The sequence below is a fragment of the Leuciscus leuciscus genome (assembly GCF_965113295.1).
Source record: "Leuciscus leuciscus genome assembly, chromosome: 3".
Taxonomy (NCBI): Eukaryota; Metazoa; Chordata; class Actinopteri; order Cypriniformes; family Leuciscidae; genus Leuciscus; species Leuciscus leuciscus.
In genome coordinates, this window is record NC_138727.1 from 47,783,209 (window position 1) to 47,805,902 (window position 22,694).

The 22,694-nt window shown below is 37.3% G+C and overlaps 2 protein-coding genes across 2 annotated transcripts; one reads left to right on the forward strand and one right to left on the reverse strand.

Moving 5' to 3' along the window:
- Positions 1–51: 51 nt before the first annotated feature.
- On the reverse strand, positions 52–10,175 carry znf330 (zinc finger protein 330). The gene is made up of 10 exons (XM_082164300.1): positions 9,959–10,175; positions 9,591–9,717; positions 7,426–7,445; positions 7,243–7,313; positions 6,749–6,825; positions 2,040–2,166; positions 1,843–1,947; positions 1,707–1,753; positions 1,516–1,633; positions 52–544 (listed from the first exon to the last, which is right to left on the reverse strand). Exons 2-10 carry the CDS (start codon positions 9,708–9,710, stop codon positions 288–290), a joined length of 942 nt encoding a protein of 313 aa, XP_082020426.1. The 5' UTR covers positions 9,711–9,717; positions 9,959–10,175; the 3' UTR covers positions 52–287.
- An 864-nt stretch (positions 10,176–11,039) lies between these two features.
- Positions 11,040–22,694, forward strand: rnf150a (ring finger protein 150a). Its single transcript, XM_082164513.1, has 7 exons — positions 11,040–11,726; positions 14,466–14,716; positions 14,812–14,883; positions 15,872–15,954; positions 16,973–17,069; positions 17,151–17,367; positions 19,134–22,694. The coding sequence occupies exons 1-7, from the start codon at positions 11,273–11,275 to the stop codon at positions 19,250–19,252; spliced, it is 1,293 nt and encodes a 430-aa protein (XP_082020639.1). The 5' UTR covers positions 11,040–11,272; the 3' UTR covers positions 19,253–22,694.

Below are 22,694 nucleotides of genomic sequence, written 5' to 3' on the forward strand. Positions count from 1 at the left end.
GTTATATTTAAAAGGCATAAAAATCCCATTGAAAGAAATACACAAAACAGCTGACTTTTAAAAACATTTCTTCAGATATATTTGCCATTCAAAAATGTCAGAAATTGCACTACAATTATGCACACACATCAATGCACTCTCCATTTCATTAGGCAGAAAACCTTAATTAGTAAAAGGCCAGATATCTGACGCTTGTGACCGCAAAGCTCGTGTGTTATTTTCTTTTCTTTGATGACTCCACGGCTCTGTCTATATCTGAATTTCTGACTCTCATCTAGAGCTTTTTATTAGGTCTTTCCACTCGCTCCCAAACTCAGATTTGAGATTGAATCCTCAACCTCAGGATTGTCTTCCTCTTCATCGTCATCATCTTCCTCCTCCTCTTCATCATCATCATCATCATCATAGTCATCATCGTCTTCATTATCCTCCTCGTCTCGGTATCCCCCTCCAGATTCCAAATTTTTCCAGTAGGAGCTGTATCCGGACGCACCATAATCGTCTTCATCTGCGCCAGTCTGACGGCCAAATTTATGGGTTCGGGCTGCAAGAACATCAAACAAAATCATCCAGTTAATAGCAGAGACTTAACTGCCACTCCAAACTACTACTAGGCGCTGTATTAAAGTAATATTTTTTGTAATTAAAAACAGATTGAGAACTATATATATATATCATTTTAATTAGCTTTAGTTTGAATAACCTTCATCCTTCCCTCGCACTTTGTAACATCTTTCCATCGCGGGTCAAAATGACCCGAAGCCCTAAGGTTATACTTAATTTTATTTATTTTTTAGTCCAGAAAGCTTATTTTATTATATTATATTTTAGTCTATTTTTTAATGCAATTTTTGGGCGATTTTGGGGTATTTTTTATTTTATTTACCTTTAAATGACAAGATTTGATCAATAAATAAAGAGTCATTTAAGCACATTCCTCACATTCTTTTAACTTAAATTCAAAACAACACACAATTTCATATATAACCCTTTTAAGTTAGCTCAAAATATCTTACATTGGGTGTCTATGCCGACCTCTTGTGAAAAAATAATAATATAACATGATATTTCATGACTCTTGCCACTAGATGGCCTTATAGCTCTATATGGAGCTGTTCCGCTGGGTCCTAAAGTCAGACCCATTCAGTATGCATTCAGATGTACACACGTAGACATTATAAAATAATTTTTTGGTAAAGTTTTAGCATTTTTAGGTTTTTCTATGTGTACTAAAGCATTCCATTCATTCCTAAGGGGGTCAAAATTGGATTTGTTACTTTTTTTCCAATTTAAACCACAAAACTCGTCGAATCCATTACATTTTTTGTGTGTATATTCGTGGTTCAAGTGCGACCTAGGGTCTTGGACCCCTCTGATGAAAACTCGATTTAAAAAAAGATTTGGGTCAAAATGACCCGAGGGAAGGATGAGTACGTTACCCTGTCTCAATTTGGATGTCTCATAATACAATTAAAACAAAACCGACTATAACAGTAGATGGTAGACGGCACTCACTGGACATGCTGAGATCTTTGGTCTCCTGAGTCTCATGTCCACACTTTGGGCACGGAGGAGCCTTGCCTTTCTCCTGCTTGAACACTTTGCTTCGAGCGTGATCATCACAGAAACAAGCCTAGAACGACAGGATTTCAATTGTAGTTTGTCCAAACAAAATATGCATAGAAGCAAATCGAGAAAACCCTAACCTTGCATCGGAGACAAGAGTGCTGTCCGAGACGATTACAGGATAAACCTGAAATTGGGGCAAATATCATTAAAAGGTTACAAAAAGTCAGTTTGAAGAATTCAAATATTCATCAAACCACTGGAAACGAGACGTACATTTATAAGTCTCTGCTTCCAAGACCTGGCAGCTCGCCTGGTGTTCAAACTGATCATCCTCGCACAGGAAGTTGTCGCAAAAAGAGCAGCGGAAAATGCGGCCACCTGTACGTCACACAAGCAAACAAGCTTTTATTGGTTTCTCCGACAACATTAAAGTGTCTGTACCGTACTGGACATGAACGCTTGCTCTTTACCGTGTTCCCAAACGCTGCGGTCACATTCAATGCAGTCTGCGTCACACAGAGGACAGGAGCAGGCGTGGGTGCTCAAGCACTTCTTTCCATGGCACACCCAGGCCTCGCAGAAATCACAGATGGCTCCCTGATGGAACAATCAAAGACAGTCCTGATAAGAGCTGCAGAGAGCAGTTATCGTGTTTATAATTGAAACAGCTTACAATGATTCAAATCATAACAGAAGTACTGGATAAAAGTTTGTAGTTGAGACAAAATCACTAACGACACACATGCATTGCATATAATGTGCGCTGGTCAACTAGTCTAAAATTAAGAAACCCCTAGAAAACAGTATTATTTTTATTTTTTTACATAGGAACATTGTGTACAATTAAGATAGGCTACTTAATTTATTATTCCAATATCCAAATAGTCTTTGGATTTGAACATTGCACATTTTAAACAGGACACGCATTAGCTAAATAAATGTTAGCCAATAACATCAGACCAATGTTCCCAGAGTCTGTTCCCAGAGTCTTTTTTTAACTCTGATATCAGGATGTGTACAGCACATGCAGGATTGTGAGCAAGTGAGAAAAATAAGTTTCTAATAATGAATTTAAGGAAAAATTTAACAGACCACACACACACTTCAAAAGGTTGAGTGAAAAAAACTCCGGTATTTTAAATGATTATAAGTGAAATGATTATTTATAATTATACTACAGGCTGTTGAATGCTTGATTCTGATTTGGTTGACTAATGTTCTAAGCTGTGCAATTATTTTCCGGGAAACGCACGGCTAAAGTAGTTCCTGGCAAGTCTTTACCCGCATTACATGTCATATCACTTCGCCAAATGATTTCAGTTATTTCAAAGCTCTTTACAGCCTACAGAACCAAAACCCACAACGACACTGACCGAGCAAATAAATATAGTAAACAATAGGATAAAAGTGACAAATTATTTCCAAGTTTTTTTACCACAAAATTACGTGTTACTATGTATTATGCATTTTTTAGTTATTATGGAAAAGCACATCTCTTTCTCGCGCTCTCTCTCCCACTCAAACACACACACACACACACACACTGCCGTGCGTTTCCCTGAGAATAATTGCATACCTTAGAACATTCGCCAACCAATCAGAATCAAGCATTCTACAGCCTGTAGTATAATTAACTAATCATTTCACTTATAATCATTTAAAAGAACAGATTGTCTTTTCACTCCACCGTTTAAAATGTGTGTGTTTATATACTATAGTGATTCACCCTTATGATTATGGTCTGTTAAAATTTTTCCTTAATTTCATCATTAGAAACGTCCTTTTCTTCAATGGCTCATAGAGATGAGGGAGAGACCATAAAAGGCCCCTGAGCTGGAATGCGGTAGGAGGGTTGGGTATCAGAGTTCAAAGAAAGACCCTGGGAACACAAATATGCCGTCTGAATATTCAAAACCGATCAAAGGTCATAGGTTAACATATGCAGTCCACATATACATGGGTCATACGACATATTCATCCCCCAAGAGAACTGTGATCTCTGTTTGAAACAATAATATCATTATTCTAAATTTATCCAGAATCGTGTAGCTCTAGTCCTGATCTTCAGGAATGAATGTTCTCAGTTTTACTGGAAAGAGTTCAAATCAAATGGCTGTGTTTTCAGATTCTTCCATTGTTTTAATAATGATGCAAGTGTTTACACGATGGCAAACGACTTTATTCTGAAATAACAAGGAAAAAGAAAGCTGCCAGAGAGCTGAAATGGGGTCCCCTGCTCATACTCAGTGACCCCAAAAAGTATTTGGAAAATTGAAGTAGGGTTATGACTAATAGTGTTAATAAATAATTTCACTGTAATCGACGACAAAATAATAATAAAAAATATGAATTTTTTTTTCTCAGAACTAACCAATCTGCAAGCAATCACATCACTGTTTGTTGTAAGCTAGTCGTGCCGCACGCTAACAGAGTTCCTCTGAACCCCTCCACCTCCCCAGCTCCACCTGCTACTGGATTTATGGATGTATATTTATGCAGCAGCAGCAGCAGCATATCTGACATGCTCACAGCAGTGTGTCTGTGTATCTGTTAGCAGTAGCAAGTCCATACTTGCAATCATCAACAGCAGCAGCGTAGCAGATCTAGTTCGCCAAGACCAAATACATCAACATTGCCATACACAATAACATGCTAAAACTATTGTCATGATTGAAATAAATGTTAGCTAGATTATGTTCAATACCTGTCTAGAGACGTATGTTTATGATCGAATATAATTAAATAACGGTTGGTTTTTTTTAAAACATGTATCGTGTGTTCATTACGTGTGCGTGATTTACATTTCGTGCTTTAGAACATCCATTAAGGGAACGGTTACATCTGTGGCGTATTTTGGTTGTGTTTTCTTCCCCCCTTTCTTTCATTCTCGGCTGTCTGTATTCTTAGGTCTCACGATTGGTTGGTTATGTCGATCATCATGAGTCAACGTGACATTCCCCCAAGGAACCAATCCGAACTCACCTTTCTCTGTATAAAGACAGACTAGCCTCCTCCATTGTTTGTTTCTTTTTAGTGAAACTGATTTTGTGTATTGTTTGATTAATTTGTGACGTGACTCGGCTGTTCTTTTCGAAATATCCGGATCCAGAGTGAAGGGATAGTTAGTATGTCACGTGACCAGTGATGGGCAGTAACGCGTTAGAAGTAACGCGTTACTGTAATCTGATTACTTTTTTCAAGTAACGAGTAAAGTAAGGGATTACAATTGCAAAAGCAGTAATTAGATTACTGTTACTTTCCTGTAAGCAGGCTGCGTTACTGCGTTACACTGCGAGACTGTCTCGCGAAGTGAGCCGTGACTCGTGAGTGACAAATGACATGAGCGCCGCGAAGTCAGTGGTAAACACTATGGCAAGCGATCGCGTTCAAAAGTCTTTAAACGAAACGCGTGAATTTTGACGCGTCAACACGCACCGTTTGTCCGTGTTCAGACGTCATGTTTATTCATGAATGATGTCGTAATGGTAAACTGGTATGAACGTGCAAACACGTTATATTTGTTCATGAGGGATAATGCATTGGTACGTTGTGAGTGATGTCAGTCTTTATGTCATGATTTGTCATGCCTTTTTAAGTTGTTCGTTTAACATTATTTCCCAAGGTAGAAAAGACAACAGCTCTTAGAAATGGGTCTTTTATTTTAGCAAACTGCCAAAAAAAACCTTTTCAGACTGTGTGCAGCTGAACCAAGAAAAGCTTAAGATTGCATGGAGCTGATAAGCATGAATGGCAGAAGAAAAAGACTGCAATTAAAAAACTAAACAAGAGAAAAATATTTTAATGCAAGCAATAAAAAACTGCACACATCAGCTGTGGAATAAAAGAAAAGAAATGCATGATCAACTAGATTAAGGCAAACTCCTGTCTCAATTTAAACCCTGTCCACCACCCCCAAAGGTTTCACAAAGTTATTCTTGCCACTGTAACTTATGGCTTCCTAAAGACAGGTTTATGGGTAAATAAATGAATAATAATTAGAAAAATATACCAGGGCTTTGCATTTGTCCTTCGGTCGGTCATTCACTTGTCTGAGTAAAAACACTTGTTAGAACAGGAATTTTTTTTTTGTGTGTGTTGTAAATATAATTTATTCCGAATCAGTATTCTCATCAGTTCAGTCAGCTTTAACATATATAAATCGGCATATTTATGATATTTTAACCTTTATAAAGGGCATTTTTCCCTAATCGTTTGCTTCATCTTTCATTTAAAATTCTTAAATTTGATCAATAAATTACAATAGAATAATAACATGCTAAAGGGCTGTTACCAATCAAATAAACTGCATTAAATAATGTAATGAGATTATTTAAAATATTTTTTGAATATACAAATAAGAAATATTATTTGTGCATAGAAACAATATTTATAAACCGCCAGTAGGAGGCGGCAGGCGACCATCTTAATGAGTGAGTCATTGATGCAATGTGCATAATGTTAAAATACTGAAACTAATAAAACAAGTTTTAAAAAAGAATGTTTAATTTGATTAAATTTTAGATGATGGAATATGCAGAAAGAATAGAATTAAGCAGAAAGGTCTATGGCTTTACATAGCTTATTCATTTCGTGCATCATGTTTTTGAAAAGTAACTAGTAAAGTAACTAATTACTTTTGAAAATAAGTAATCAGTAAAGTAACTGGATTACTTTCTTGGAGAAGTAATCAGTAATCAGTAACTAATTACTTTTTCCAAGTAACTTGACCAACACTGCACGTGACCAACACATTAGAGCTTGAGTTTGTTTATACACATCAGGTAAGGAGTGGATGCTACCCCATGTATTTATGTTTGTTAGTTAGTGTAGTTTAGTTGGCAATCCGTTGCCGAAGACTTGTTTATTTTCGTGTTTTATTTCTTTGTTAGTTTAGTGCATTAAATGGTGTAATTTAGAGTGTTTCGGTTTTGTTGATTTCTTTACTTCAGCATCACTCATGCTCCCACTCTCCTGTGTTCTGTGTTTTTGTTTTATTACTTGTACATATTCTGTAAATATTTATAAATGTGCCCTTTTCATGCATAACACTTGGACAAAGCTATTGGTTAGCGTTCCCATGCATCTCGGTGACGATAGCTTGGATTTCTGCGTCATTTCTAGTGTAATGGATGTAAAGTGTGAAATCTGTGAGGATGTTTAAGGTGATGTTCACACTTACCACCATGCCCATTCCAGTGCTGTGAACGCCAGGATGTTTGATGACACAGTCTGAAGACTTCATACATTTCGTTTTGCCTTTAAACAAAGAAACATACAATAGAAAATTTTAATTTCATATAGATGTACTGCTGCTTTTTTGTGTAACGCACTATTCGTGATTTATCTCAAGCTGTAACAAACTCATAGCCACAGTTAAAATATTTGTGTAGGATATCCTCCCATCTTGGAAAACTCTTATGATCATTTCATTTCCCCTGAGATTTACTTGTAATGTTGATACTTTTGTGTCTTTTTTGTTGCCGTGGGTGTGTGAAAACTAGCCATGCTTTTATCACAGGCTGCAGATTTTACTTTTCCTGTTCTTTTGAGTTCTTTCCTCACCATGTTTGAGAAAACACTGGAAAACAGAGCAACGTTTGCCAGGAAAATGAGGGTCACTTATCATTAGAGTGGAGGGTGCTTTGGGATATAAAAGGAGGAAGTTCATCTCACCACACTGTGCACACGTGGGAAGCTTCTGCACTGAAGAACAGAAATAGCAGAAGGCTCGGTTCTTTTGTCGCCTGGCAAACAGAAAAGAATATTACGTAAGGTTTATCAGTTTATAAGGTTTACATGTGAAAGATAACGTAACAATTCAGACTCGAAGCAGAAATCACATAGAAGTCACATTACCTTTGACACTTATCACACTCCTAAAAAGACAAATGAGAAAAAAGCTAGGTCAGTGCATTAATGTACCAACTGAACAAGCAACTTGCAGCAAAATTGAAACACGTTGAAAACAGCCTCAACACTGGTCAAATATGCCAAAACATTCCTGTAGGTTACATCCGAGTTTTGATAGAAATTCCCAAAGGACCCTAATGTAATTTACTGATAGTATAGAGCTCATGAAACCTGTCCATAACATGTCTGGGTCATAAAAAAATCTTTGCATAAAGGTTTAGATTATCATTGGTTTTCTGAGAACAGATTTATTCGCGTATGTTTACTTCATATTTCTTTATGCACAATATAATTTCTATTCATTTTCCACTGAATTATGTGATCTCAAAGAGCAAAGAGCATTTATTCAATGATCTCGATGTGTCAATTCCAGGATCATAACTGCTGCCCTTCCAGATGCCAAATAGACATATGATTACGTCAAAATATGCTCTGTATGTTTTTTTATGCGGCTCAGGGTATTTCTATAACAATAAAGGATGTTTACATGAGAGATGCTAAGCAGGTTTAGTGAATTCAGTCCATTATAAAACACTACAAATATTGCATGTCTGCCCATTAGATAGGGCGGGACTTGAATTTGTCAATGGGGAATTGATTGGATGGCTGTGGTTTGCTATTTGTGGATCTTATGTGAGTGACAGGTTGCTCCGCCCTCACGGCACAAGTACTGTCAATTTGTATTTCATGGTGACTTTAATTTATGCCAATTTAATTTTAAATAAAAAATAACATTATAACAGTATTCTTACCAAGATACATATTTTTTTAAATACAACATTAATGATAATTTGTATGGGAGGGTGTGCTTGATAATGATGTAAAAAATAAGGAACTGTCACCGTCCCGACGCTAGCGGGACGTTTAAGTTTACTTCAATGTATTACATTTAAATCCTAACCTAATCATGACAAACTATATATCGTTGGAAAGGTCTAAGGCTCCTAAATAGATATTTTAGCACTGTTTTTTGTTAGAAATTATGTAGGAACAGAAATAGATGAATTTATGACAAGAGTGCACCTCAAAAAATCTAGTTTTGACCTTTGTAACAAAAAGTTGACGCACACACTTTTAATAATTGAAACGTTGGTTTTCATGCTAAAAGTTCATAATATAACATATAATCTAGTATTTGTCAATAAATTATAAAATAATATTATCCTCTAAAAATAATATATTTTTTAATCGCTTTTTTTATTACATTACATATTTTAGTAGTTATCATAAATTAGGTATCATTTGAAAGCTTACGATCTCAGAATTCATCCTGTGAAAACCGTTTTGAAATTGGACATTGCGTTACCATAGAAACAGTACTCTAAATTATTTTATCAGGCTCCTCCCCTTTTGGGCATCATTATGTTTCATAATTTACGATCAAAATCTTTTCTAATCTTGACAAAACACATTGTCAGAAAGGTCTGAGTCTCAAGGTTCCATATTTTGTGACAAGTGTTATTTGGAAAGAAATTTATTCATTTGTTATGGCAGAATGCATACAGTTAAATTCAATGGAATTCAATGTCACCCGGTGGCTATTTCTGGTATTACGCCTAAAAATCTCATGGGAACTTCAATTTTTGTGATATCAACTTCAAATTTAGAACACAACTTCGTTAGATATATGGCTTTGATTTTATAGAAAAAATATTTTGTAAAATATATATTTTATATAAAAGAAAAAATATTAAATAAATTATATTAGATTTAATGTAAATTTAAACTTCCATAACTTTTTCATACTTTAATTTTTTAAGTGCTTTCACTTCAGCAATAATCTGCTATTTTTGTCCCTTTAAAACAAGACCAAACGTAGGTCTATACTCCAAAGCATTCTTGAATTACAACCATTTAAGCTTGAATAGTGCATTTTAATGTCCATTCTCAAAAAGGGTGGTGACAGTTAAGGGGTTAAATATTCTAAATGGCACTTTCGATTGGAAAACAAGTCAAATGTAAACGTAATTGTTTCACGTTTAAAAAAAAAAGAGAAAATGAGAACTGGAAATTACTTGAAAGCTTTTTTAAAATATTTTCATAAAAATATTTCTTCAAACAATTTAACTCTGTAATCTGTCAATGCAGTTTGAGATCATGATGACTCTCACCATGGTTCCATTACATGGGTGTTTGGCCACATCAACAGCCTCTCTATTGGCCCGACTTTGTTTCTCTCGCTCCTTTCGGCTCTCGGCCTTCTTACGGGCTCCAGTCTTCTTCTTAGGCATCTTTCACCTCCAATATCAACGGCAGAATGCAAATATGACACATTAACTCGAAACCAGATTAAACGTTTTGCGATTACCTGTTGATTCCGCGCTGCTGATTTCCACTGAACTTACATGAGGGACCTGACACCTCATTCAATATCTTAACATCTCAACCATTAATCAAACATTTCAGCTAAACAGTCACTTTCATATTTTTATTTACAGTTCAACGTAAATGCCATCCATTATGTCGTATGAAAACTTACCGGGATAAAGGTTTAATCGCGTTGAAAACAGGCAGATGATCACAGCTGATTCCGGTGCGTGTGTAACAGTAAATCGTCCGGCAGGAAACTTAAGTATGCGCTGTAATCAGTTCCACAAACATTTACTAATGTATTTTGCGCGGCGCGAGTTGTTTGGATTGTAATCTAATATAGTTATATCCTATTAAAATATGTATCTATATATTAAACCCCAGATTTTCTATTTATTTAGAAGAATTACAGGAGATGTAGTCCCGCTCCATCACAGAGGAGGGCACGAGTCTATTCTGCGCTGTCCATAACGGAGCGGTTGCCAGACACTCTACCAAATCGCTTCTGGATTATTTCAAAGTTTGAAACATTGCCTCTGTTAAATACATGATGATAACTATTAAGACAAGAGTCCAATATTGCTTATATTTGATAAAAAAAAATGTAAAGAAGTTTAATTACATTTTTAAGGAAAAATTTATCAAGCAGTATAAAAAAATCTAACTTCTAAATCTGCTAAAACTGTGCTTTTTTTTCCTAATATCCGATTCTTTTCTAATATTTATATATTATAATATTTTTCATATTATAATTATAATTATAATTATATTAATTATAATTATTTCATATTATTGCACCTGTTGTTTTTATATAATATGTTATTTAATTAATAAAATGCAAAGATACAGTATTTGATTGATCAGCAATTTCTATCTTGAGTTCAGCCTTTGTGTTCTGTTGCATTAATATTCAACAATATTATCTGCATGCATTGACACCATTATATGAGAACTGAACTGAGCTGGACGGTGACCACTGTTTTCTCCAAAGCGGCTGTAGATAAATTAACAAAATTAATGACTTTTTTTTTTCACGACAGAAATGAACCATCACTGAATTTACTTAAGCTGGACTATGACACTATTTTCTTCTAGATCTGATGTACAGCAGTATAAATAAAGGTGACTTGATTTGACTTGTGTTGATTCCGGACAGTTTTTAATTTTTAATTTTTTTTATGTATTATTGTTGTTGATTTCTCTGCAGTGTAGGTTTAGTAATAATATCTGGCAACCTCGATGGTCCGTCACCACAGGCGCAAATGCTGCTGGGTGAATCGACATGATGGTGGACTGCATCTATAAGCCACTTTTAAAGGACGACGGAGTTGGACAGAGAGATGTTTCGATCTGACGGCCCTCTATTCGTGTTGTGAGGTTGCCAAATGATGCCGCACTCAAGAATAATCATATACTGAAAAAGAAGTGGGATAAAGACGTTCCCCAGCTTGAAAACGGTTTGTTTGGGATCATTTCTGAAAACATGGCAATGTCCCTAAACCAAGCCTGCCGGAGTCTTGCCCTGTCTACGTGGCTGCTGTCCTTTTGCTTCGTGCATTTGCTGTGTTTGGACTTCACAGTGGCAGAGAAAGAGGAATGGTACACTGCTTTCGTCAACATCACTTATCTGGACCCAGTGACATCTCAAATGAAGACAGACAAGAGTGAATGTGGCAGATATGGGGAGCACTCTCCTAAAAGAGATGCCAGGGGTTTTGTGTTCATGCCATCTCATCTGCAGGACAGACAGGCATGTGACAGTAACACTAAATTCCCCCTTTCCCATCCCAACATCCCATGGATAGCACTGATATCCAGAGGAAACTGTACCTACAAGGAGAAGATCAGACATGCTGCCACTCTCAATGCATCTGCTGTGGTCATTTTCAATGTGGGCTTCAGCAACTCTAATGACACCATTACTATGCCACATCACGGTAAGACGACAAAACTCTCTTTTCTTCTGCATTTGCTCTCCAATGGAATTTTGCCCATTAACTTATGCTAAAAGTGCAAGTTGTGCACTGTATCCCAAGTTAATGAGGCCACTTTCATTGATAAAGTTCAACTTTATGTCCCAGTTAAAGGGTTAGTTCACCCAAAAATAAAAATCCTCTCATTAATTACTCACCCTCATGTCATTCCATACCCGTAAGACTTTTGTTCATCTTCAGAACGCAAATGAAGATCTTTTTGATGAAATCTGAGAGATTTCTGTCCCTCCATTGACAGTCTACGCAACTACCATTTGACTCTTCAAAAAGTTCATAAAGCGATCGTAAAACTAATCCATATGAATTGAATGGTTTAGTCCAAATTTTCTGAAGAGACTTGATCACTTTATAATATGATAAACAGATTAAATTTAGGCTTTTGTCCACATATAAATATTGATCAGCAAACATAAACAAAAGCTCAAACGTGCTGCGTAACACAAGAATGAACCTCATTGGTTCTCGCACGTCAAGCGAACGTTCTTGAGCTTCAGTTTACCATAACTGATGGGCCTTAAAGCTCTTGCCTGATCATAACCCTTCTTTTTCCATTGATATTACTCTGACCTTTTCTCTTTTGTAATGTCTCTCAGCCATCTCTCTTTCTACAGTCTTTCTTCAAATCTTGCTCACTCTCTTCTCCCCCCTCGTGAGTGGATATGCCCCCTACTGCTGATTTGTTCATTCTCTCCTCTCTTTGGACACGCCCCCTACTGCCGATTTGCTCACTCTCTCCTTCCCCATCATGAGTGGACATGCCCCTTACTGCTGATTGGCTCACTCTCTCCTTCCCCATCATGAGTGGACACGCCCTTTACTGCTGATTGGCTCATTCTCTCCTTCACCATCATGAGTGGACACACTGCTGATTGGCTCACTCTCTCCTTCCCCATCATGAGTGGACATGCCCCTTACTGCTGATTGGCTCATTCTCTCCTTCACCATCATGAGTGGACACACTGCTGATTGGCTCACTCTCTCCTTCCCCATCATGAGTGGACATGCCCTTTACTGCTGATTGGCTCATTCTCTCATTCACCATCATGAGTGGACACACTGCTGATTGGCTCACTCTCTCCTTCCCCATCATGAGTGGACATGCCCCTTACTGCTGATTGGCTACAAGTGTGTTGTGCTGCTCAGTCCGATCCACTTTCGTCAGTGTCATGCAGAGCAACAGTGTTCAGACAGAATATTCTGCATATGACGGTTAATGCAGATATATGCCTTTTTTATGTTACAGGGATAGTTCACCCAAAAATCATCATTATCACCGCCACCCTTAACCCTATTATAAACCTCTGATTTTCTTTACAGCATCCCAAAAGCCTCTCAACAGAACTCTTTTTCACCTCTATGTGTATCCCTTTTTATAAATGTATGTAAAATGTAAACATTTAATGAATACATCATTCAGCGTGAGCACAATAATGTCATCCTTAGAAACAATATTTGCAAAAGGGAAGTCCTTCCAAATTCGAAAAGAGCTGATGCCAATAGTTACAGCAACCCTCTATTCTCTCTTCCCAGTCGTGCAAAAATTTGACTTCATAACTTCACAAAAATACTTCATCACTCTATTTTTGGAGTAATGAAAATAAGCAACATTGTGGAAATCATCTGAGATACTCTTTTGCCCATGAGCATTACAAGTACATCAGGGATCAACACATCTGGATTCTTCCGCTTAGGCTTGCGATGTTAATGTTAACTTGCGCATACTTGAACAACAGCCTAAACACCATCTGGCTGTTACAGTTCAGTCCAGCTGCCCTGATTATATGGAAGAAATGACAAACAGATGCAAACAGGACGTTATGAGTCCAGAGAGATTGGAATGCTGAGCTTAGCTGAGATGTGTGAAGTCTTCAGTTTCATATGAGAAATGTCCTGCAGACTTTAACAGAATGGTACAGAAGACATACATTGGAAAACTGCCCCTCTTGAAAAAAGCAAAACAAACTGAAATATAGTTTAAATGCAAAAATATCCAACCACTAAAAACATTCTTCAAGCATCTTGGAGACGTTCCCGCAGTTCTTCTGGATTTATTCTGTCTCAGTTTTTTCTGTTTCTTCATGTAATCACAGACGGTCTCTAATGATGGTGAGATCAGATCATACCGGCTGTTGTCAGATTCCTTGTGCATACACAAATCTTTATTTAATGCATGTATTCAAATTCATGCTATTCATGCTATAATTTGTTTGTTTTCTTAATTTTAGAATTTATTGCGCTGATGTGAATACTGTATATTGGATGGATGGATGGATAGATGGACAGATAGATGAATAGACAGACGGATGGATGATTGGATCGATAGAGGGTTGGATGGATGGATGGATGGATGGATGGATGGATGGATGGATAGACTGACAGACAAATGGATGGATGGATGGATGGATGGATGGATGGATAGAGGGAGGGAGGGATGGATGGATAGAGGGAGGGAGGGATGGATGGATGGATAGACTGATAGACAGACGGATGGATGGATGGATGGATGGACTGATAGACAGACGGATGGATGGATGGATGGATGGATGGATGGATGGATGGATGGATGGATGGATGGATGGATGGATGGATGGATAGATTGACAGACAGACAGACGGATGGATGGATACTAGCACTTCTTTTGAGTGAATCATTTGAGATTTGAACCCCACATCATTCCTTCAGGTACGGGCGATGTGGTGGCGATCATGATCCCCGAGCCCAAAGGTCGTGAGATCGCGGCCCTGTTGGAGAAGAACATAACGGTGGCCATGCACATCAGCATCGGCACGAGGAACCTGCAGAAGTACGTGAGCCGCACCTCTGTGGTGTTCGTCTCCATCTCCTTCATCGTCCTGATGATCATCTCTCTCGCATGGCTGGTCTTCTACTACATCCAGAGGTTCCGCTACGCCAACGCTCGAGACCGCAACCAGGTGCTCTAGAGCCACGCCAACAACACCACGTTTACTTTACACCACAAATCTTAAAATGAGACATTTCAGTATAGCATGATTCATGTCTTTTGCAGAGGCGATTGGGTGACGCTGCAAAAAAGGCCTTAAGCAAGTTACAAGTACGGACCATCAGGAAGGGGGACAAGGTTTGGTTTGTTTGACTTCTTGGTATTTGAAAACTGTGAAACATTTCAAGCACTTCATTCAATGCAATAATGCGATAATTATAATGCAAAAACTCATTGTCCTTCCAAGGTAGTCTTTTCTTACAAAAAACATAATTTATCAATATGATCAAAGAACTTCCTAAACGCTACACAAACTTTTTTATTTTTTAATGTTTTTGAAAGATATCTCTTCTGCTCACCAAGGCTGCATTTATTTGATACAGTCAAAACTGTAATATTGTGAAATATTATTTCAATTTAAAAATAGCTGTTTTCTATGTGAATATATTGTAAAAAGTAATTTATTCCTGTGATCAAAGCTGCATTTTCAGCATCATTACTCCAGTCTTCAGTGTCACATGATCCTTCAGAAATCATTCTGATATGATGATTTGATGCTCAAGAAACATTTATGATTATTATCAAGGTTAAAAACAGTTGTGCTGATTAATTTTTGTAGAAACTGATTTTTTCGAGATTCTTTGATGAAATAGAAAGTCCAAAAGAACAGCATTTATTTGAATTTAAATTGTTTGTAACATTATAAATGCCTATACTGTCACTTTTGATCAATTTAAAAAAAAAAAGTATTTAAAAATACTGACCTCAAATTTTTTAACACTGGTATAAAACGTATTATGATTCAAAATTATTTCGTATTGTTCTGATTCTAAATTCTTATTGCAAGAATCACGTTTGAAGAGAAAACGCTAAAAGCTTATATAAAAAAGCAACTCTCCTATAACGCTTGCAATGTGGGACATTTCATTATATCTTTTTATGGAGTATCTTTGATCTGTTGTCTGAATCCTGTCCTTTTAACACCCATCTGTGATTCATTCTCATTAGACGTGCTTTATGACTGTATGTTCCCGTCTGCTGCTTTTCTAATGGAGATTTCAGGGAAGTGTACACATGTAGTCGCCCACGTGTGGTTATTCACTACATTTATCGGCCCCGTCTCTAGGAAACCGAGTCGGACTTTGACAACTGCGCAGTGTGTATCGAAGACTACAAACCTAATGACGTCGTCAGGATTCTGCCGTGCCGGTAAGATTTCAGGCAAACATCAAAGTAGTATGAAATTATGAATTCTGATTCTCAGAGAAATAAAAAGCTTAAAACTATGCTTAATGCATTTGTTAGTATAGGTAGCTTTAGTTGGCCGTATTGAAGTTCAACCAAAAACTATTGAACTAAAGCCATCATCTTTTAATCTGTGCAACTTTAAGTGGTTTTTCCCAATAGTGCAGCATGTGATATGAATATTACCATGCCAAAGCATTGCTTACAATGTGTCTACAGTGGACAGAAATAGATCACTTTTAGAGCCGTCTGTGGTAATAATTAACGTGCCTTTTGCATGAATTAGTTTGTTACCTTATGTTCCTTTTTACACAGCAGTGTAAGCATGTAACTGTTTTGCTAAAATAACCAATGCAAAGACAAATTTAAAACTTTTTTAACGCATTAAATGCTTTAAAGAGGACTTATTATGCCCTTTTACAAAGTCTTGATTTTGTTTTTAAGCTCTACTAGAATGTTTCCATACTTGAATGTTTCAAAAAACCCAGTTTTTCACATATTCTCCATTGTTGCAGCTCCTCTCTTCCCAGTCTGTCAGTAACGCTCTGTTTAGTTCCCGTCTCCATGAAGCCCATCCTTCTGAAAAGCACAATGTGCTATGATTGGTCGGCTGGACCAGTGTGTTGTAATTGGTCAACTCTAACAAACCCCGCCCATTTATTTAGCGTATGTCTTGGGCGGGAATTATTTAAATGAGGAATACTGTGACGTGTTTGTTCCCGAAAGGAAACTCAAGACTACAGTGGAGGCGTTTCAGGGAGTTCAGAAACAGTGACACTGATATGGAGAATAACTCCCATCAGGGGGATTTTGTAACTTTTCAGAGCTTTTTCATGCTCAAACAGCAACATCACACACTAAAGAAAGATGAACTGTAAAAAAAGAAAGAAACGCATAATAGGTTCTCTTTCAAATGTTTTTGAAAAGTGTTAAACATGTTTTTCAGGTCTTTTTGAGTAAGTAACTGTGCTGTTATTGTCAGTCATGTCTTCCATAAGAGCTGTGTGGACCCTTGGCTACAGGACCACAGAACCTGTCCCATGTGCAAAATGAACATCCTTAAAGCCCTGGGCATCCCGGTAAGAGTAGAAGCTTGCCATGGCCTTTACATATGACCTTGTGTTTTGCTCGAAATAAGCTGTCATTTTCCATTCAAACAGCCCAATACAGACTGTTCTGATGACATGCCTCCTGATTATGAGATGTCCATCAGCGGGCCGCCCACCAATCCTGTGACGGGGGCGAGTGAGGTCTCCGTGGGCGAGAGCTCGGTGGTCCTGGACCCAGCGCTCAGAACAACAGGCCTGTCACACATTTACCACGAGATGGACTCCTTCCCGTTCCCGCCGGCCGGAGAGAGCCACCACATCGCCAGCAGTGAGTATGTGGATGAACCAACGGGCATGTGTCTTACATTACCTAGGGTGACCATACGTCCTGTTTAACCAGGACATATCTGGCCAGGATTTCGAGATCGCCCAAAATGCCCGGGATTCGGCTTTTGCTTTCTACAGTCACCATTCATTATGTTTACATTATTACGTTATTTGACACTGACACGTACGTGCCAGCTTTGCAGGTCATGCATTCTGATTCACACGGATCCCGATCGAGACGAAAACACAGGAATTTTCTTAGCAATGCTAGAACGCACATCAACCTATCACTTGTTTAGTGTTCATGTAAACACTACATTCAGATTAACCAATCGGAAGTAATTCAGTACTACTGAATCAAAAGGTGTGCATGTAAACAAAATGAATGGCGACGAGAAAGTAAAAGCCGAATCGCGGATATTTTGGGCGATCTCGAAATCCCGGCCGGACATGACCTGGAATATGGTCACCCTACATTACCTGAACTGTAATACTGACATAAACAAGATTATTCATGAATATTATATTTGAGTAATTATAAATGAATTCTAGCCTCTGAACAAATTTCATGACATACACTACCATTCAAAAGTAATAAAAATAATAGTTATATTGTGTAATATTATTACAATTTAACATAAGTTTTCTATTGTGAATATGTTAAAATGTAATTTATTCCTGTGATCAAAGCTGAATTACTCAGCTTCATTACTCCAGTCTTCAGTGTCACATGATCCTTCAGAAATCACTCTAATATGAGGATTCGATGCTCAAGAAACTTGATTATTATCGATGTTGAAAACGGTTTTGCTGCTGCATATTTTTTCAGGATTTTTTGATGAATAAACAGTTCAAACGAACATATAACATTAAACATGTTATAACATGTTTAACATTAAACACTTTATAACATAAAAAATGTCTTTAATGTCAATTTTGATCAATTTAATGCAACCTTGCTGAATAAAAGTGTGAATTTCTTTCAAAAAGTTTACTGTCCCCAAACTTTTGAAAGGCAGGCAGCAAATATTCATAATTCACAGTTCCCACGGTCAAAAGAAACCTTGAAATATTAGGACATTTTAAAATGGTGATTTCCAGGGCTGGGAAATTTCTAAATGTTTTTTATACTGAATGAATTTAGAATTGCTGTTTTGTCAATGCAATCTGTATAAAATAATTTAAAAAAATTCTTAAAACTGGACAATTTATAGAAGATCATTATTCAAAATAAGTGGGAATATAGACCTTAGTTCTTATTATTTATTTTTTTAATGAAATTTAAAAGAGGGTCTATCAAAATGGGAAAATGTCCTAATAAAGAAATGTTTCCACGTAATGCAAGGTTCTGTCTAAAAGGAATTTTAATTCCACATTGACCTACACTTCTCTTCGATATGGATTTGATTATTTTAGTCTGTTCCAGTGGTCTTCTGTGTGATCTACTTTCAGCTCTCTTATATTTAGGTCATTTTTTTTGGTACCGTTTGGCAAATAAAAGCACAGCCTGTCCTGGTTCTCCATCGCAGCTCTAGTCAGATTAATAGACTAGATTAGTTTCTGCTCACAAGCACTGCAAATACGTCCATCAAGCTTCAAAAAGGACCAAAAACACCATGAAAGTAATCTATATAACTCATGTGGAATCTTCCAAGCCATTACTCCTCCGCCGAAGCTTATTCACATTTTTATTCAGATTCAAAAATGATGCCTCAAACTATTAATTTGGCGCAAAAACAGCATTGGTAATGTTCTTTGTTGTTTCAGGTGAGCACCAGCCCTCCATGAGCAATGATTCAGACACCTCACTCATCATGCCAGTGGAGCTCGTCCCGTCCGAGGTAGAGCTTCAGTCCGATCCAGAGCAGGACGATGTGAAGTCCTGAAGATTACTGAAGCCTCTTGGTGCCATAAAGGGAGCAGGAATGCAGCGGGACAGTAAAAGAGCACGAGAAATAGCAGCACAGGTGTGCAACCTCCTTTTTTTGACCTCATTGACACCACTATAAAAACAGCTTGCTTGTCCTCTTCCTCTTGGCTTTATCAACCTCACGGCGTCTACTGTCCGGAGCTTGACTAGAAAAGCGGGATGTTTTCGCTTTTACTTTTGGAAAATTTTTACTGTTTCAACTTCCCTATGGGATCACTGCCAATACAAACATGCATCGAGGAATGTGGTCTACATTTGCTTTGAGTGTCTAAAGAAATTAGCATGTGCTCTAACCGGTGTCGTCTCACAGACGCTATTTGTGAAGTATCACCAGTGCTTGTCGTACTTGCATTGTGACGTGTCAAATCACGCCACAACGACATGATCTTCCCTATGAAGTAGAACCCAGTTTATGACTTGATATGGTTTATGATAGAGGCAGGGCTTGTATATCATAATGCCACAAAAGCATAGTTAAAGCACATTCTTTCCACTCATTTTGTCTTGACAAAGTATTGTCATCTATTCCAATAGAGTCTCAGGCCACATGCACACTGCTGAATTAAGTGTCACTCCGGTTCGGAGTGCTTAAAGGGATAGTTCACCCAAAAATGAAAAATTACCCCATGATTTACTCGCCCTCAAGCCATCCCTAGGTGTATATGACTACCTTCTTTCAGTCGAACACAATCAGAGTTATATTTAAAAAAATATCCTGGCTCTTCCAAGCTTTATAATGGGAGCAAATGGGGGGCGAGATTTTGAAGCCCAAAAAAGTCCATCCATCCATCATAAAAGTAATCCATACGTCTCCAGGGGTTATTAAAGGCCTTCTGAAGCGAAGCCATGTGTTTGTGTAAGAAAAATATCCATATTTAAAATGTTATTAGTTACAATAACTAGCTTCCTGAAGACGGCTAAACGTAATAAAAATGCCCCTAAAAACCAAGATATGGTGCAAAAAAAGGCTCCGTATAAGTTCTTGTTTTTAATATTCATAAGCAATATCACACAAGCAAAAGTGCTGTTTTCCCGAATATCAGCACGTTTGCAAATATGATATTGATTTTATACGATTCTATGAACAAGAAGTTAATATGCTATAGGTGACTTATATTTTAGACACAACATTGTCTGTTTTTCTTCTATTTTGCCAACGATAATAGTTCCAAACACTAGAGCCATTGCGCGTCACAGAGCAACACAGTTTCAGTTTGGTTACTGAATGAATCCTCGTTTTTGAACGAATCGTTTTAATGAATGACTCGACGACTCGCTCGCCGTGTCCGAAATCGAATACTTCCCTACTAAATAGCATGTGAAAAACAATATGCCAAAAGAGTAGTATGTCTGAATACATAGTATCCGAAAAACAGTATGCGAAAAGTCCCCGGATGACCTACTACTTCCGGTGAGATTCTGAAGTGAGCATTCGACGGACACTTTACTATCCCATCAGGCCACGGGAGAGGGTTTATGAATGGAGGTGAAGCAAAGCCTGTTTCATGGGGAAATGGGTGAAACATAGCAAAGCAATTCACTCGCAAATAAATGCAGTTGTCACTCCCTAACCAGTGAAGTGTGCTATATTTAATTTTTCTCTGCCGTTAACGTCTTCTAGAGGCTTTTTATTTTTAAAAAGTTAGCCCCAGTTAAAGGGAAGTGTGTAAGTTCTGCTACACCAGACTGAATTGCGATCTGACGGCTGAATTGGGCCGAACAGTTCAACCAGCGGCGTGAGCTACGCGTTTGTCCAAAAAACTTGTTCTTTGTCATTTATTTTTGCTATTTTGTTTGGTTGCTGCAGAAATTGCACATGTAAATTGCACATGTAAGGCAGCAGGAAAAGCACTTTGCTCAGATTTCAGCTGCTCACGACACTTTCGCAGAAGGATAGTAAACGACCTGTTTTAAATGACCGTTTCTTTTTATCATTCACAGTAGGAAAGTGAAAGACTATTGAATGGTTATTTTGATATCAAAGGGTTTATTTTTCTAAAAGAAAAAGGAAAAAAGAAAAAAAAAGGACACGTACAGTACATGAAGATAAACATTCACTGTAAAAAATGTCTAACCTCCCCAACTCAACATTTTCTAGTGACTGGTCGCATCTAAATTTTTCAATTGGCCCAAGTGAAATTCTGTACATTTAATTTGATAATTTACAGAATTTCACTTGGGCCAATTGAAAAATTTAGATGTGACCAGTCACTAGAAAATGTTGAGTTGGGGAGGTAAGAAATGTTTTAGTGTTGTTGAAACACCCCTTCTAAATATTTATGTTTTATTATTATAATTATTATTGTTTCACTAAATAGTTTTCCCTTTATATACAGTATATCAATATTGTGATCATGTAGCCTGTTAATGTTGAATACAGACTGGCTGTTTACAGTGTGTCTGTGTATCAGCCAACTTAAAATATTTCTTTCTGTTCTTTATTTATATTATTTTTATTTGAATTATTAAAGCAATTGCATTAATGATATGTAAATGAATTATTATTAACTTCATTAGGTATATGTAGCCGTTTTGTTCTGGTGTTTCAATATTTTTCTCAATGAGAGAGACTTTGTCTCAAATGTCCTCCCCCAGTTAAACGCCCTCGTACCCAGAATGCACTACTGCAGTCAGATGGGCTGATGAATGTTCAGCACACTAAACCAAAGCTTCAGCATATATGTTTCTTATGTTAGGATAGGTGGATATGGCGTGTGTTCACATCTGTCCTGCACTATTGTAATGAATGATCATCATGATGGATGTAAATGTGCGCAGACGGACTGAACTGGGATCAGTCGTAGAGCTGTGGAGGACAGCGCTGGGGTCTGTGATCCTGATATTCATATATATTTAGTAATATTTAACGTAAAGGCTTGTGCAGTGTTACGTGCATCTGTCGGCCAAAAAGCACATGAGATTTCCCTGAGATCTGCAGATTTATTTTATTGTAACTTTAGTCTGGCATGAATAAAACTGTTGTTTAGAGGAATTTTATAAGATTCGATGATTACCCACCCACCCATGATAGTGTGTTTTCTTTCAATGATATCTGTGGTTGATATCTGTCTCGGAATCATTTTGTGAGTCCATTAAAGCAGTCATATCATGTATTTTGTTGTTATTTATTTTTCCTCCTTAGGGAATTCATTTATTTCATCAATATTTGTGTCCTGTGCCTTTAAGACTATGTAAATGGCCTCTTCACTCATGAAAGCCTGCATTTGGACACATTACTGAAACAGCTGGTGCTGATATCTTGTTCAAAATGTTTTCATCAAGATGATCAAGGAAAATGATATTCCTTATGACCCCTTTATAGGAACTAATCGACATGTCTGTGTGTTGTTGTAGACAGAGTTGACTGCTGTTTATTAATAAATAAATCAGACCTGAAA

Bases quoted from the DNA above. Each gene is read 5' to 3' on its own strand.
- znf330 (XM_082164300.1), bottom strand. From the start codon at position 9,710: ATGCCTAAGAAGAAGACTGGAGCCCGTAAGAAGGCCGAGAGCCGAAAG. The intron at 7,446-9,590 runs GTGAGAGTCATC...TTGTCTTTTTAG, and splicing joins ACCCATGTAATGGAACCATG to GAGTGTGATAAGTGTCAAAG. The intron at 7,314-7,425 runs GTAATGTGACTT...TCTGTTTGCCAG, and splicing joins GAGTGTGATAAGTGTCAAAG to GCGACAAAAGAACCGAGCCT.
- rnf150a (XM_082164513.1), top strand. From the start codon at position 11,273: ATGGCAATGTCCCTAAACCAAGCCTGCCGGAGTCTTGCCCTGTCTACG. The intron at 14,717-14,811 runs GTGCTCTAGAGC...TGTCTTTTGCAG, and splicing joins ACGCTCGAGACCGCAACCAG to AGGCGATTGGGTGACGCTGC. The intron at 17,070-17,150 runs GTAAGAGTAGAA...CCATTCAAACAG, and splicing joins TTAAAGCCCTGGGCATCCCG to CCCAATACAGACTGTTCTGA.